The sequence below is a fragment of the Lepidochelys kempii genome, chromosome 1 (genome assembly GCF_965140265.1).
Source record: "Lepidochelys kempii isolate rLepKem1 chromosome 1, rLepKem1.hap2, whole genome shotgun sequence".
NCBI classification, from domain to species: domain Eukaryota; kingdom Metazoa; phylum Chordata; order Testudines; family Cheloniidae; genus Lepidochelys; species Lepidochelys kempii.
In genome coordinates this window covers 148593850-148612054 of record NC_133256.1, presented here as the reverse complement: position 1 = coordinate 148612054, position 18205 = coordinate 148593850, and the positions used below count along the sequence as shown (strand labels likewise).

At 39.6% G+C, this 18205-nt stretch overlaps 1 protein-coding gene across 12 annotated transcripts in view; it reads left to right on the top strand.

Annotated features, from left to right (window-relative positions):
- Positions 1 to 551: 551 nt before the first annotated feature.
- DMD (dystrophin) overlaps positions 552 to 18205 on the top strand; it is a 1926267-nt gene continuing 1908613 nt past the window's right edge. For 6 of the 12 annotated variants that reach the window (XM_073357918.1, XM_073357881.1, XM_073357898.1 and 3 more), the window contains exon 1: positions 577 to 714. In XM_073357918.1, coding sequence (XP_073214019.1) covers positions 618 to 714 — 97 coding nt within the window. In that variant the 5' untranslated portion in view covers positions 577 to 617. Of the gene's footprint in view, positions 715 to 18205 lie in introns of all 12 variants that reach the window. The other 6 variants (XM_073357937.1, XM_073357947.1, XM_073357957.1 and 3 more) reach the window with 3 other exon arrangements.

Sequence of the window (18205 nt, the reverse complement as noted above, 5' to 3'; positions counted from 1 at the left end):
AGAATGAAGAGATGTGAATATAATTTTCTGAGATGCATGCTGTAAAACCCATCCCTATAATGAAGCAGAGTTGAGAACCCGAATAAACAGTGCTATTATTTTAGAAGTATCTTTAGAGCAGAGAGTTTCACTGTAAAGGTGCTGTGTAGTTTCAGGCAAATCAGCAGACGTTTATCCGAAGTATGACTAATTTGAGAGCATGCAGGAGAGAAACAGTGCTTTCTGAAAGGAAGTAACAAAATGGACAAAAATTAAAAAAAGAAAAAGCCTAAACCTTTACATCAGCATTAGAGGACAATGTGAATACTAGGATTTGAAACTGATTTGCAGATACACTGTTTTTAGCCAGGGAGAATGCTCGTTAAATGCAGGATGCTGCTATGGCTCATGTGTGTTTGCACTGAGGTACAGATCTGTGAGACTGACGTATCAGATAAAGTCAGAGTGGTTACCACACCGACGGTGTAGCAGCTGCATAATAAATGATGGAAAGAATCATGTTAGGCATGCCCACCTAACCTAACTTGAATCATGCGAAAGGGGAGCTGTTGGAATTCAAATAGACTTTCTGGTTCCCAGCAGTCGGCAGTAAGAGAATGCTTTCAGGAAGATGACAGATGCAGGGAAAAGATGCTGTTTTGCACTATCTTGATTTGTTACAGCAGCCAACTTATTGGCATGATGGAGTGACAAGAAAAGCAGCTGGCATGGAAGGTAGGATTATCAAAGCCCTTGCATCATTATGAATGTAATTAGAAACTGACCGTGACAAAGCATATGTTAGGACAAGCTGCAGCTGATGGCAGACGATTTGTTGCTGAGGTCTTGAAACTCTGAAAACAATGTTTCTTTTGCAAAATGGATCGTTGAATTGCATTTATGCTTGTGTAACATTTCTCTGTGTGTGTGTGTGGTTTCCTCCAACCTCAGGGAGCCACTTACCTGAAAGAGCATTATGTTAGGATGAGATTACAGAATAAAGTATTTCCTAAGAGTCTGTGCAGCTTCAGGTAGATAGAAACAAACACACACTAAACCTAACCCTGGCAAAAGCTCTATATAATTTAGTAGCAAGCTTTAATTGATATATTGGCATATTCAGGAATACTGAGGAAATGAAGATGTATATATTGAATGTTTTGATATAATGAAAAAAAATGCAGGTTTCTGTTTTATAGTTAGGTTTTTTTTTTTTTTGGCAGTTTTTTTTTCTTCTCATCAGTTTTTAGCCCTTGACTTTCATTCAGTTGTTCAGTATTATATGAAAAAAATACATCAATATCTCCTGCAGGGTTTTTCAACAACTCCAGCATCTGTTTCTGCTATTGAACTGTATTCACGTTTTGCCAACTTGATATTTACCCAGCTGGTCTATCGTTTCTCTCTTGATTACTGCTCTTAATTTCTCTGTATCAGCTTGTTTCAGATAGGATTTTGAAAGCTTTTAATGAGGAATGATAGCAAAAGCTAAATTATTGAAAATTAGAGTATTCTTTTATTTTTGAAACATCAGAGAGTATTCTCTCATATGCATTTTATTAAATTCATTTTCTATGCTGCAGTATGTTTTTATACAATCATGGGATTGCAGTTGTAAATACTTTAAAATAGATGAGTCATAAGCATAAGTTTCAACTGACTGTAAAAAGAAAGTTTGAGGTCATTTAAAGCTGCTTTTTTATGCATATAATTTCCTTGTAAACACCTTCCCCTTCTCTCTCTCTCTGCTCATCATGCGAGAGAGAGTTAAGTATATACTGAAATATATTTTATCACCACTAGGGTGAAACACTCCCCCCAGCCCAGCAGTTTAGAACAGGTGATTGTTTAAAACAGGTGTCAACTATATTGGAATAGATTGTTCTGGGAATAATAAGTAAATGTGGTGTTTTGTGAGTGTAAACAAGAACCAGGCTATTGTTTCTCCTTAGGTACAGTAGCCAACTTAATTACCTATAAAATAAATGATGCTAAATTAATTTGCTCAGTTTAGGATACAATATGCTCTCTTTAAACTGCCCCCTTCCCCAGATTAGATATTCTCTTTGAAAGTGCTATATATAAAGTATGTCCTTTGCATATTGTATATTAGTGTGTTCTAACTTTACTTCGAATAGTTTGTAGTTTAGTTTAAAACTGTTACTAACCTGAGTGGAGCTATAGCTATTTTAAAAATATAAATGCTTCAAAATACATGAGAGAGACAAGGTATGTGAAGTAATATATTTTATTATATATATATTGGATCAACTTCTGTTGGCTGAAGGGGCAGGATAATCTCCAGAGAAATAGCAGTGAACCAGCCTTTAAAAAGTTTTTGAGATAAAGATTAGTAAAACTAATAGACTGCTGGATAGTTGATCGTTTCTCTTCTTGGATCGCTTTAGAGAGACATTTTAAATTAACCATTGGGAGAAGAGAAGCACTTCTCTATGTGGCCAAAAGTACTCCCTGTTTATATGGTCACAATTGCTCAGTGATTCTAAAAGTCCACTGTCATGCTGTTCCAGAAAAGCTCTATCAGGCGTAAGGGTAATTTTCTGTGTAGTTAATTTTAAAAATAGTAGAGTGTGTTTCCCGTATAAACAATTTAAGCTCCATTCAGCTTTTCAGGATAGCAGCAAAACTGTTTTCACACTGAATATATTGTATTTACAGTGCTGAAGCCATCACTTGCTCCTCGTTGGAGGAATGCTGGCTGACTCTGATCACATGATAGTAACAGAATATGGTTTTGCCTTTAATGAAGATATCCTAATAGAATGCTGTCTGTGGACATTGTCCAGTTGAAAATAGTGTTTTTATGGTTTTACTTATGTTTTGTCAATAGTGAGTGCTTTTAGCGTTTTGTTTCACTGGTGAATTAAAGAAGACACTAGGTGGAGCTACCAGTTGATTATTTATAGAACTACCATGCAAGGCTCTGGGGAAACCTGCCTAGTGAGCAAGCTCACTTTGATGATGATTATCATAATTATTAAAAAATCACATCCAGCTTGAAGTGTAAGCTTTAAATCATGAAATCCAAGCACTGATGGGGTTAAAGGAAGCTATTAGTCCATTTCTTTTTATTATTTTACAAGACACTGATGAATACACCACACACTTTTAAAATTTCTCCTTTGACCAGAGAGAGTGGGGCAGCACAAATAAATAAAAGAAGAAAAGCAAGAATAGGTTGGATATTAGGAAAAACTTTTTCACTAGGAGGGTGGTGAAACACTGGAATGCGTTGCCTAGGGAGGTGGTGGAATCTCCTTCCTTAGAAGTTTTTAAGGTCAGGCTTGACAAAGCCTTGGCTGGGATGATTTAATTGGGGATGGGTCCTGCTTTTGAGCAGGGGGTTGGACTAGATGACCTCCTGAGGTCCCTTCCAACCCTGATATTCTATGATTCTATGAATAGGACCAAATAGATTCTCTCTCAGTAGATACTTGCAGAAATGTTACTGTGTCTGTTTCTTACTTTAGTCTGGTGCTCAAACTTTTCTCTCTTCATTCACACAAGTCTTCCTATCTCCACCTGGCCTTTCTAATCCAACTTTACTCATGCAGCTGCCATATTAGGTGCAGATATTGGCCTGATTCAAAAACCTGGACCCAAACAGTCCCAAATGTAGTGGTACATAGATGGATCTGAAAGAAATCTTACACCAGATCTGAAATTTATGGTGGAGGGCGTGTACCTTTATAAGCAGTAGTGCACGGGCAGTCTAGTGGTGCATGCATTGCTGATACATAGCTGCTTGATTTTGATTTGTTACCAACAGAGTGTTGCCTGGATCAGGGCTCTATTGTTCTAGATGTGTAAATACACAGATGAGCACATTCTCTGCCCTGCAAAGTTATACTCTAACTTCAGACATGACACACAAATGACTTGACAAACAATAAGGGGAGAGGGAAAAGATTATGGTAAATCACGTGGCTACTCTGCTATGTTAACCACACATCTTGGAAGTATAGAGGGTTCCATAAGGAATAGTGGATTTTGAATTTTTTCTTAATACAATTCATGATTGTTTACAGGTTACTTACACTCTCACCAACAGAAGTTGGTCCAATAAAAGATATTACCTCACTCACCTAGTCTCTCTACTGGCTACTTAAGTTAGTTTGTTTGAGATAACGAGAGAGAAGGTGAGAGATATGAGAATGGCTGAGATTAGATGGAGGGAGATGACAGGGCGCAATAGGGTAGGTGGGGTGCAAGGATTGGAGGGAAAGACTGGGAGATGAGCGACAGGCAAGGAGGGAAAAATTCAGATAAAGATTAGGAGGAAGATTGGGGGCATCACGATGAGTCAAGAAGTAACAACGGCATCAATACAAATCTGCTGTGCAAAGCAAATGGTGGTAAAGTCAGTGGGACTCTGGAATCCTGAGGTTAATGGTGGGGTCAGGGCTGGAGCAGGGGGTTATTGTAGTCCACAAAGAGAGCCTGCTGTGAAAGGGTTTGGCAGAGTTGCCTGACTCCCAAAATGTGTCAGTCTGTGAGAAGCTGGAGGAGTGGGGTGGGCTTAGCAGGATGGGGAAGTCTGTTGGCTTTCTGAGCAGCTCCAGTGGAGCAAATCTAGAAAACTGGAACCTGGTACTGAGCTGGTTCTATGGGTAAGAATGACATCAGAGGGGCAGTACAGCGGGGGGAAAAGTGGTTATACCAGTACCTCCCTCTTCCTAGGTGGAAGTCATTGCAGGAAAACAGGGATTTTAGGCCTGTTTTAGGAGACATGACATTGGTGCTAGTAGGTGTGAGACCCAAAATGTATAAGGGGAGGAGCTGGCTGTTGGAAATGAGGCTCTCTGGCAGGCAAGTGCACTTGCGTCCCTTCTCCAGGCTGGGTTACAAGAAAAATATCCATCACAAATAGGTGTGCTAGCATATTTGTAAAAAAAGAAAACAAAGGATGGTTTTGTAGCAACATTTTTGGGGGTTGTGAAATACTCTAGTTAAACAGATCAATACTATTTTAGTGTGTGCTGGTGCTGCTATTGACAGCTTCTGACTCAACAGCCTTGTGCATATTTGTCAGAGGGGAGGAAGTTTTCCAACAATCTGGTGCTCCGAGAGAGTTTATCATGAAACTGAACATATCCTTAACCTTCACTTTAAGCAAAAGAAAAGCTTTGGTAGTGTCTCCACTCATTTGGCTTTTCCCTGCAAGCACTGTACAGCAACTATTCCACTGGGTTGTTGGTTCCTGCTAAATACAGCACAGAATAGCAATGTGCAGTCAGTAGAGCAGAAAGAAACAGAAAACGAAACTCTCTAACAGCATCAGTCAAGGAGGATGAGGAGTAGCCAAAATCAGGGGTGAAGAAGGAGCTATGCTACCCCCGCTCTCACTTATTTTAACCTGTGGCATTCCATCCTGGAAAAAAAAATAATTAAAAAAAAAATGCTGAGAGAGATGAAATGAAGAACTGACAACTTTCAGTTTTCCATAAAGGAAACTTTGGGACAGTAGGACATCATATGAAAAACTAAGACATATGGTCAATTTACAAATAGTTCATCTTCCAAAATGTATTATTTAGGCATGTTACATGAGAATGCCAAGATATGTACTTAGTACAGAAAATTATTCTACATAGCCTTCCACCACAGGACTTCAGATCATCTCAAAAAATTTAATACATTAAGTCTTCCAAGATAAAAGACTTAACGTTCCCTCCATAAAATAAGGAAATGCTCTTTCTTTTATTAGGACACCACGGATCAAACCCAGCTAATTGGAGCTATAATTGGTGAGGGGCCACACTCAAAAGACCAAAGGTTCAAATGTGTATCACAATTATCCATTTTTTAAGCGCTCCCTCAGATGACATCATCTCTCTGCATAGGATTAAACCCACTCATTCACTGGAACTAAATGCCAGATCTCATATTTCTTACCTTCATGGAAAGTGCCCTGAAGTTCCTCCTACTATCTTGCCACAAGTAGCAGAATACCACAGAGCTGGGGTTAGGGCAGGATGGTCTCAGTTGTCCACCTGAACCCATATTGCCATCTTTATTACAAATAGCTAAAATGAAGTAATCCAGAAAGAGAGTTGGAGACAGAGCTTGGGGATTTTCTGAGAAAGACACTGATTCCAGCTTCTTCTGTTGTTGTTGTTGTGCTGATGTAATTTTAAATGAAAACTGTACTGAAACATGAGACTCCTAGTTTACAAAGAATACTGTACTTGAATCTGAGATTAGTAGGCTTGCAGCTTTCTGCTCCACCATTCCTCTTGTGGGAGGCAGTCCAAGGTCTGGCTATCCTATTGTTATAGCTTCAAGGCACAGGCATTTGAAAAGCCTTTCTGCTGGGTATATTGAGTATTTGAGTGTTGCCTGCATTGTAGAATAAGAGATCCAGAATAAAGATCAGATGAGCCCCAGCAGAGGGGGTTCCAGAGGTGCAATCAAGGAATGGCGATAAGAGTGACTGAGAAGCAGACGTGAGTAAGGTTTTAGGAAGTGTTATTGTGTTCCATTGATGCGTTGTAAGGGAAGCCTTTCTGGAAAGATGGGATAATGGCAGATTGTAGGGTCCATGCTTGGACCTTCGTTATCTTTTTCCCTTATGCGCTATGCTTCTCTGCAATAGAGGAAGAAAGTGTGTGGGATGGTATTTGTTTACAGAAATTAAAGCAGTGTCCTTATATGGACTGCAGTTTCTTTAGTTCTTATCTTCTGTGTAGATCTTTATCTTTAAAAATCAGGAGAGGAGAAGGAATAGTGGGCTCTTGGTGGTGTCCATTAGAATCATCGACTTTCTCAGTTTGATATTTAACGTTACAATATGCAGTTCTTTACAAGGTGTTCCTTTCATGTACAGATCCCCAAAGATGCTATGTAGAGCAGCAACAGTGCAACTAGCATGGTGACTAGCTTGACGTTGTATAAATGCAGGAGCCTGAATGGGCAGGGTGATACTTTGGTTTTGTCTAGTGCTCATAAGTTTGCCTATATCATCTTTTTTGTGACTAGTCACAGGCAGGGGGAAAAAAAAGGAAATATAAAAGGTAAAAAAACAACAAAACCATGGTAAAAAAACAACAATGCCCCTTGAAGTGTGTGTTCAGTCTTTCTTTGTCTCTCTGGTGCTTTGCATGTAGAATTCCTTGTATTGTGTCAACTTCTACTCCCGATCACTTCCATCCATCTGTTTTTCTGATACTCAAAAGCCACACTAAATAAAACCATTACAGACTTTCCTGTTAGGACTGTCAATTAATCATAGTTAATGCAAGCGATTAACGCAAAACAAATGTTGCTAGATTTAAAAAAAATAGTTGTGATTAATCACAGTTTTAATTGCACTGTTAAACAATAATAGAATACTAATTTAAATGTATTATAAATATTTTGGATTTTTTTTTACATTTTAAAATATCTTGATTTCAATCACAACACAGAATACAAAGTACCCAGTGCTCACTTTATATTATTTTTGATTAAAAGTATTTGAACTGTAAAAATAAATAAAAGAAATAGTGTTTTTCAATTCATCTCATACAAGTACTGCAGTGCAATTTCTTTATCGTGAAAGCGCAACTTTCTGGTGAAGAATTATTATTTTTTGTTACATAACTTCACTCAAAAACAAAAAAAATCTAAAACTTTAGAGCCTACAAGCCCACTCAGGCCTACTTCTTGTTCAGCCAGTTGCTAAGACGAACAAGCTTGTTACATTTAAGGGAGATAATGCTGCCCACTTCTTATTTACAATGTCGCTTGTAAGTGAAAACCGACGTTTGCATGGGTCTGTTGTAGTTGGTGTTGTAAGGTACTTGTGTGCCAGATATGCTAAACATTAATATGCCCATTCATACTTTGACCACCATTCCAGAGGACATGCTTCTATGCAGATAACGGGTTCTGCTTGATAATGATCCAATGCAGTGCAGACAGACACACCTTCAAAAGCACAATCTATCAGTGCCAACAGGTAGTGATTTCGAAAAATGGCAAAATCTAGAACCACTACTTGACCCGGGCAGGTATGTGACTGAATTCCTTGGGGGAGAATTATATGTTTCCTGCTCTGTGGTTTTTACCTGTATTCTACCTTATATTTCGTGTTTTGGCAGTCTTCATTGATGACCCAGTATACATTATTCAATTTAAGAACATTTTCACTGCAGAGTAGACAAAATGCAAAGAAGGTACACATATGAGCTTTCTAAAGATAGCTACAGTATTCGACCCAAGGATTACAAATCTGAAGTGCCTTCCAAAATCTGAGAGGGCCGAGGTGTGAAACATTGTCAGATGTCTTTAAAGAGCAACACTCTGATGCGGAAACTACAGAACCCGAACCACCATCACCAAAAAAAAAAAAAAAACACCTCAACCTTCTGTTGGTGGCATCTGACTCAGATGATGAAAAGTTAAGTGCATCGGTCTGCACTGCTTTGGATTGTTATCAAGCAGAACCTGTCATCAGCACGGAAGCATGTCCTCTGGAAGGGTGGTTGAAGCATGAAGGGCATATGAATGTTTAGAATATCTAGGCTGGTCTTCACTAGAGGAAGATTGACACTCCTGCAATCGATGCAGCAGGGGTTGTTTTAGTAGATATAGTGAAGGTCTGCTAAATTGAAGGTAGAGCACTCCCCGGTCAACCCTGGTACTCCAGCTGTCCGAGAAGAGTAAGGGAAGTTGACCAGAGAGCATCTCCCGTCGACACAGCACAGTGAAGACACCGGCGTAAGTTGACCTAAGCTATGTCGACTCCAGTTACATTATTCACTTTGGTCAACTTACCCCTGTAGTGAAGACAAGCCCACCAGCACATAAATACCTTGCATCACTGGTATAATTTCTATATTTGTAAGTTGCACTTTCAGGATAAAGAGATTGCACTACAATACTTGTATGAGGTGAATTGAAAAAAGCAATTGCTTTTGTTTTTTCAAGTGCAAATATTATAATAAAAATAATAATAAGATGGGAGAAATGTACACCTTTTATTCTGTGTTGTAATTGAAATCAATATATTTTAAAATGTAGAAAAATATCCAAAAATATTTATAATAAAATTAAATTGTTATTCTATTATTTAACAGTGGCATTAAAACTGTCATTAATCATGACTATTTTTTAAATCTCACGATTAATTGCAATTTTTAAAAATCATTTGACAGGCCTATTTCCTGTAGACTTTTTTTTAATGAACAGAAGTAATTATATACTGCCGTTATGCAGCTCATATGTATTATTGGAACAAATAACGCAAACAAAGATACAAAGAAAAGATTCATCATCTCTCTGTCTTTTTTTAGGAAAGCCATTTGTATATTTCCATAATATACTTTCATTTAATACATGTTTATTTCCTCTTTTTACAAAGTGCTACTGACAAGGAAACTCCTCTGTAATTTGATATTGATGGTTGCAAATGGAATTTAATAAATCTTCCACAATTACAAACTTTGCTGCTCAAATGATAAGGTGGAATAATATTGTTCACCCATTTGGTCTTGTCAGCACTACAGACTTTATAGGCAGGTCACTGGCTGCTTTTAATTCACTACTGGTCTCATATAAGGAAAGGATTACAAAGCACTAAAAAAAAACCCCAAAACAATCTGATGTCTTAAATAGTGATTGCAAGCCCCAAACTGTGACTGCATGAAGTTTGCCAGCATAGTGGAAAAGGTGGAAGACATTACATATGCAGGTATATTGTGCAAAATTTTACATTGTTTGAAGTCTTCCCGGTAATTGTGGGCAGGATCCTTTAAGGATGAATAACCTGGGAACTGTTGGGTGATCTTTGGTCAAATAGTTTTTGATCATTGAAGCAGCCAGTGATTCCAGAAAAATGTATGAGTTATTGAAGGTTTTTTGTCTTTAAAGTGTTTGCTGTTCAATATTGTATATATTGCTCTGAAGCATGCCTGAGCCTGGGACTAATAGTGAAATTATTGACTTCTCTTCTTTCGCTTTTCATTGGTCTTGTTTTTGAGAAACAGAGGACTATTTTTATTTACTACCTGAATCAACCTGGACACTTGAGGAAATATTTTAAAAATAGATAAGAAAACTAATCACACAGGATTTCAGCCAGCTTAATCCTGTGACGAAGTCCTTGTGTGGAACTTTAAATATGTTTCCCTCAGTAGGTTAAGAGCAAAAAGCATGTTACAGATGTCAGTAAATCTCAGTAACTAATTACGTTTACTCTCAGGTTTTGTTGTGTTTCAAAACCCGCAGGAATAATGAGGGATTAGATCAGTGGCCAGTGCTGACACACAGCATGTAGTTAGGATCAGACACATATTAAGGTCATTAATAGCAAGAGACATAATTTGTCTAATGGCTTAGGGATATGGCTTGGAAGTGGGAGTCTGAGGTTCTATTAACAGCCCTTCCGCTCACTTGCTCTGTGACTGTAAGGAAAACACAACTATAGCTGTGCAAGTTGATCCAAAGCAAAAATGTTTTGGTTTTATCAACAAAATCAAAGCAAACACATTGTTTAGCATTTGGGAATTTTAACTGCTTTTTAAAAAATAAAAACCCAAGGATATTTGGAAATGCTGTTCAGGGAGGAGGAGGTGCTGGTGCGGCCCCACCCTCTTATATTGATAGTCCCATGGTGAGAATACTCAGCTGGGACATAGGTGACCAAGATTAAAGTCCCCACTCTGCCTGATTCAGAGCAGAGATTTGAATTTGGGCCTCCTACATTTGCAGGTGAGTGCCCTAACCACTGGGCATATTCTGCGGTATGTTTCTCTCAAGCTCTCCGACGAAAGCTGTTTCACATTGTATAATGTGAGATAGACTCTGTAACCCATTGGTTAGAGCACTTCCCATCAGAGATGGGGCACTTGAATTCAAGTCCCTGCTCTAACAAATAGTTAATTATTTGTACAAAGTGGAACAGCTTCAATGTCACCAAAATGGGATGAAGAGTTAAGTTACGCAATGAAGGTAATGCAACAATGGAGAAAGAGCACATTGCTCCATAAGTATAAATTCGGGCTATATTTGTGGATATGAGCAATGTGTGCAAACGAGTTTTTAAGCAGACCTTATTAAAACTGGCATTAATTATAGCATTTTGGGTGAGCTGGTGAAACCACCGAGTAAGCAATAGCATGATCAGCTGTGGTGGGGCGGATGTATCATAAATTCTTAGAAATCTTTCTAAAACTTAGTAACAAAAAGCTTGTTATTATTTTATGATTATTATTATTTAATGTGATTATTTTATTGTATGACAAAAATATGTATGGTAACATACAAAGCATGAAGAAAAATTATGTCCTTACACGCTGCAGCTATATATAATTAATATTGAATATCTGGTTTATAGACTCAAAAATTAAGCTGAGAACCCAGGCCTTGAATGAAGCTGGAATTTACAGAAAATAGAAATGAGTTTTCTTTTTTGGTTACATGATATTCACTAAAGCACAAACGGGACTTCACATTTTCTGATTTAATGTTGCCTTTCTTGCTTTTTCATGACACTTAACTCAGATTTTTGTGAGTTAAGTTACTACTTATTTTATCAACAAATTAATACCCACAATCTTAGCTTTTCTATGGCTGAAAAAGGTTGTCAAGAACAGTGTTTGACTGTTCAGATTATGGTGTCAGATTTACTGAGGATGGGGACAGCTAACTCAGATGTGCCATTGGTCCAGGCAGATTACAGGATTGAGCAGATCAGCAAGTAGTAATAAGAAAGGATCATGAGATATGTTAGGCCATTGTGGATGTTTTTGAGTCGATTCACAAATCTTTGTGTTTTCCCTAATAGGTAGCCAAAGCAAGAATAAACTACTCTGCGTGTAACCTTAAGAAAGTCACTTACCCTCCCTGTGCTTTTTTCCCTATCTGTAAAATGGAAATTATGATCTCACGGGGTATAACATGCACGGGGGTATTGTAACATCTCACGGGGTATTGTCTTCGAGGTGCCCAGAGGGAAAATGCAGAGTGTTGTATTTGTTGCCATTTCTGGGTGAGCACCCTTCACATTCTGTACTGTAACTGAAAGCAGAGTACTGAGAGAGAGATTTTTTGGGAAAGGTAAGAGTGTCATATTATGGAACCAATTAACAAGACTGCTGGTTCATGCCTTATGATGGTATCTGCCAGCTCAGGATGTATTGTTGGTTCAGTCAGAAGGAAACTATCTCAGAACAGCTTGTTGTTATAATTTGGATAAGAGGAGATCTCACTTTTAGCAGGAAGCATTTCATAGTGCAGGTTTGTGGATTAACACCTTGCCTTAGGGATTGTATGAACATGCAAGGTGCAATAAGGCTGTTGAGGAGAGATGAATCAATGCTGAGATTGGCTATGTTAATACATTCACTGGGATTTTGTGTTGGGCTCAACACTGTGGGGCTTCGATTTTTTTTCCATTAACCAATGTGAGTACTGATGAAAAGCGGTGTATTGACATATATCGGGTCTGGGCTGGAGCAGCTGGAACTTGAGAATCTGTTGTAACCAGCTTCCTCTTTGCTACCCAGCTCTCTTCTGTGCTGGAATTGGAATCTCTCTGTATATCCACAACATGGGCAGCAGCTCTGCAAAGTTTATCCCCACCACCTTTGGCTTTCTTCTGGAGAGGCCATTTTAAGGAAAGAATGGATGAAACTCATTCCCTGTGCTCATTCAACTTTCTGAGGAGACTGTAAATAAGGGAGCTAAATGTGAAGGCAGTGTTTGAGATAGGACTACCTGTCTTCTAGAAACTGAACTGAGAGACCACCATTTTATTCCAAGGAGGCTACTGAAGAGCTGCCAGGTGGTAGTGACTGAATCACTCTTATGAGACTTCAGAAAATTTGAAGGTTTGGTTCAGGTAAACCTCTTACATGTCCAAGGTTTGTTGGAACTGCTGGAATTTATTGCCACCTTCTCTATAGTGATTCTGGGCTCCTTAACTGGAATTGGGCCTTAGCTCCTCAACTTTCTTAGGTCTTGTTTATGCTCCCGTGTTAAATCAACCTAAATTACGCTAATCCAGCTACGTGAATAACGTAACTGGAGTCGACGTAGTTTAGGTCGATTTATCCCAGTGTCATCACTGTGCTGCATCGACAGGAGAAGGTCTTCCATCGATTTACCTTACTTCTATTCCAGTGGAGTACCGCAGTCAACCGGAGAGTGTTCTGCAGTTTTAGCGGGTCTTCACCCCCACTGTATCGATCACAGCAGTGTCGATCTCCGGCAAGGCCTAAGGCCTCTTTACACAGGGAAATCAAAAGATCAAGCAGCTACTCTGAATGGAGGGAGCATGTGGATTTCCCCAAACAGCAAAGCCCAGCACATCTGCTAACCTCTCTCCTTTCACTGGTGAATTCATATTCATTGCAATTTGGGTGGTGACAGACAGACTGACTTTAATCTCTCAATAAATCATATTTAATATAGTCAAATTAATGCTGAGAGGAATTATAGGAATTAAATGAGCCTTTCACTTTACATTCAGGTGCAAGACAAACAGGGAGATGAATTGATGTTAACACCTCCAACAGGAAAGTTAACATGCAGACGCATGATGGTTAGGCTATAGCAAAGAGCAGACTGATCTGGGAGGGATGGGGAATGCTTATTTTGAAGCAAGCAGTGAAAGTGGGACAGACCTGCATGAATCATGTACATACACTACCAAAGGAACTTACATGGAAAAACAGAAACCTCAGTGTTTGTTTATCCAAAGCACTGAATATAGTCCTGAATGACTTTGGGAAGACATACAGTACACATGACATGAGAGGGAGACTGAAAAACTTCCCTCTGGGGAAACTCATTCATGGAGATACCAGAAATTACAGTGGATTGGAGGCGATAAATGAGATGACATGAGGGGAAAAGGGAAATGATGACTCCATAAAATTTGTTGGCTGCCACCAATGAGCCCTCTGATGGCCAGGGGTGCCTCTGCGCTGTCCTGCTCTTTATACTCTCTCTTCCAGGCCCTCTTACTCAGACTCCACACACTTCCTGGGGTCTGGGTTTATTGTGCTAGACTAAACTTAAAAGTAAAATTTAAAATCCCAAAATCAAATCCATCCATTTTGCCCTCTAGTTGGGTCACTCTCAGGCCTCTTCTGCCTGTAGTTTCAGTCCTATATCCCAGGACTCTCTTCTGGAGCCTGTTCATGCTAATTAGTTCATCTGCTTGGGCATCCCACCCCACAGTAGCTTTCAGCTGCTTTTTATAGGGGACGCACCCGATCCCTATTGAGTGTGTCTCATTATGTAATCAGGGTTGGTTAGCCCCAGGCTTTTCTGCCTATAGGGCAATCCATCCTGTTATACTCTGAAACTGGAGGCAGTGGGTCAGATCCTCTCCCTCTGTTGCAGCTACGGTGAGTCACGGAGGAAGCACAAGGTGGCCAGAATCTAGCCCTAACAGACCAGATGAAAATTTCTCCAGCATGAGGGAGCTCTCAACTGGCATAAAACCAGCATATCTGGTTCATACATCAGCTGTCATCCCCATCGTAGCATCAGGGGCATAAAGAAGTGTGTTAGGAGCAGGATGCTTAAGCTTAAGCTTAACTGGCATACGGTCTCCTGGGCATCACAGACAGCTGGTGTAAATTAGAGCAGCTCATAAAACTACTCTAATATACCTCAGGTCTGGGCTGGAGCATCTGAAACTTGATAATCTCCTGTAACAACTACTTGGCCCTTTTCTGGTCAAAGAAGATCTTGGTGCAGGAAGGAATTTAGGCCAGGCTGCCCAGTCAAAGTGGTAGAGGGAAAAAAGAGATAAGTAGGAAAGAAAGGTCACACTAGTTTGGAATGCAAAATATGATTTAATCCTGGACACATCACTTGTACCTGTATAGATGAGTACCTGCAGCGTTTCAGAGTGGATACCTTATGCAGACTATTTCTTTTGCTTTAATTGGATTTTCTCTATTCTTAATAAAACTTGTTTTTAATTACACTGCTTGAGATACTAATCATTGTGGTACCTCCCTGCATCAAAGCACATTCTGGCTTCTTGTGACAGGCTGTTAGGGAGGAAACAATACCAATCTGGGAGTTCTTGTGTCTATTACCCGCACATGAGAAGGGAGAGAAGATGTGCCATTCAGGAGTTGGTTGATTGGTTTATTTTAGTTGCGGTCAGTAGGGGAGCAGTGAAAGCTGGCTAACTATGAGGAATGATAGGAATAGGAGACTGAAGACCCCAAGAGTGTATTATGTGCCCTATGGCAAGTGAGATTTGGATTTAGTGACAGTTTTCACGCAGCGGGGAATTTTGAAGAGATTTTGGGCCTTGTATTTTGCTTTCAGGAAGATAGAATAAATGTGTTGGAGAAATGAGCATGGAGGTTGCATTGAGAAGAGGGCCTGAAGCCTGCCTGCTTTCTGCCTGCCCAGTGCTGGCATTAACATTTTTCACTGGGATTATTAGAATGCCAATGGTGTTGTTTTAATTGCTGGAACATTGTGAGGGCAAGGGGAAACATACCCAAACCACAAGCTCTCTAGAGTCGTGTACCTCTGTGGAAACAAATAGGATAGGGTTTTGAGTCCTTGTTCTTTAGTATTAATTATCATGCTTTGGACTTGTACAGCAGCCTAATGATGAATTTGGCCCTCAAACAGTAACCTGTGAGGTAGTTTTCAAATGGCTTAGTACGGGGATGAAAAGGTCACACAGAAAGATCAAGTGGTGAAATCAAGAGTGGAATCTTGAGACTTCTAGTTGCCCTTTCTAACCAATAGGAAGCATTCCCTCCACCTGCAAAGGAAGCAAGGGGAATGGTAATCTGTGGGGGTTGCCAGAATTGTGCGTAACTGTGTTACCCCTCTCAGCCTCAGCAAGTGAAAGTTCTGCTACTGCTAAGCTGCAAGACAACTCCCTGACACACCAGCTTGTCTGCCTTGTGAGCAACCTGTTCTGAACTCTGTCAATCCAAACCTTGCCTTGCTGGTAACAAACAGTGAACCCCATCTCCTGAGTTCCCTGGAGATGTCTCCATGCAGTGTCCAGCCCCCACAGTGAACACTCACAAGTTATTAAATTTGCTGCTCCATTAAAGAGACGATAAACTGCAGCTCATTAATTTAACTGGGATTTAACAAATACTCTCATTTCAGTCATAGCATTGAATTGGTTTACAACAAAACAAATTTATTTAACAAAAGGACATAGGTTAAAGTGATACCAAGTATAAGGAATAAAAATAGGAAGGCTTACAAATAAACAAAAGTAAAAATGCGCTTTTAAGACTGTCAAGGTTCCTCCCCCACTCTGAACTCTAGGGTACAGATGTGGGGACCTGCATGAAAAACCTCCTAAGCTTATCTTTACCAGCTTAGGTCAAAACTTCCCCAAGGTACAAAATATTACACCCGTTATCCTTGGACTGGCCGCTACCACCACCAAACTAATACTGGTTACTGGGGAAGAGCTGTTTGGACGCTTCCTTCCCCCCAAAATACTTCCCAAAACCTTGCACCCCACTTCCTGGACAAGGTTTGGTAAAAAGCCTCACCAATTTGCCTAGGTGACTACAGACCCAGACCCTTGGATCTTAAGAACAATCCTCCCAACACTTGCACCCCCCCTTTCCTGGGAAATGTTGGATAAAAAGCCTCACCAATTTGCATAGGTGACCACAGACCCAAACCCTTGGATCTGAGAACAATGAAAAAGCATTCAGTGTTTTACAAGAAGACTTTTAATAAAAAATAGAAGTAAATAGAAATAAAGAAATCCCCCCTGTAAAATCAGGATGGTAGATATCTTACAGGGTAATTAGATTCAAAAACATAGAGAACCCCTCTAGGCAAAACCTTAAGTTACAAAAAAGATACACAGACAGAAATAGTTATTCTATTCAGCACAATTCTTTTCTCAGCCATTTAAAGAAATCATAATCTAACACATACCTAGCTAGATTACTTACTAAAAGTTCTAAGGCTCCATTCCTGGTCTATCCCTGGCAGAAACCAGCATACAGCCAGACTCAGACCCTTTGTTTCTCTCCCTCCTCCCAGCTTTTGAAAGTATCTTGTCTCCTCATTGGTCATTTTGGTCAGGTGCCAGCGAGGTTACCTTTAGCTTCTTAACCCTTTACAGGTGAGAGGAGCTTTCCCCTGGCCAGGAGGGATTTCAAAGGGGTTTACCCTTCCCTTTATATTTATGACAACCATACATACATCCCACAAGAATATTAATGATCAGTGAATTATTAGTTTTCCAGTCATATACTACATGCCACCTTTTGGATAAATATCATGACAAGAGGTGCTGACACAGAGTCGTGAATCACCGACGGGCCTCTGTTACAGAGGATCCTTGAATTGGTTAGTGAAGAAACTGGGTTCATGTCTTAATCGGTTTCTCTGGGAGGCTAGTTCAAGGATATTTATGGAAACTGGCACTAATTTCTCTCCTTACAGCTGAAAGCATTAAATTACACACACACACACACACACACACACACACCTGTGCTGGAATGAAATGCTAATCTTCACTGCAGTCATGTGCTTTCAAATGAGATCTGTGGTATCTCTTTGTGCGCTCTGAGATGGTATTTAGCACATGTAAGTTATTTGCTGATTAGGTTGTGAGTGCCCCACAGTGGTCCTGTATCTTGCAGTAAAGTAATAGGGTGGTCTGCAGTCTCATTACTGTAGGCAGAGTGTAAAAGCTATGTGAGAGGTTGTGAGAAAACCTGACTGCATCAGTGCAGGGCAAGCTGGTTTGTCTGTAAGGGAGCACACATTTAATTACTAGGATTTAGGAATTTCCATTGGATAGGAACGTTCTTTGAAATTTTTAATCTTTTTTTTTTTTTGGACACTGTACTGTTTACCAGGTATTGGCTGTTCAGCGGTTTAGTCACTATTGTCTAGGTAAAATAGAACTTTTCATCTTTTTTTGGCTGGTGTTAGGTTTCCTGTAGTGAAGGGCTCCATCACATTTCTAATGGTTGGGGGAGGAGGACTGTACTTCAAATTAATCTATTTGTATTTGTTATGTAATCATTGCTTGAAGGAAGTTGAGTTTCTGAAACATTAAATTATAGAAGTGAAAGAATACAAGTGGAAATTTGCTTTAAGGAACACACCAAACGGGCCCATTTCTATGAATGTTGAGAAAATGATCTCTTTCTTTTTTTGTATACATTTTAAATGATTCTTAGCTTGCTGTTCTCATGGTGGATGCATTCGGCTCAAAGCAAGAAAATACCAATTCAGGCCCCTCAAG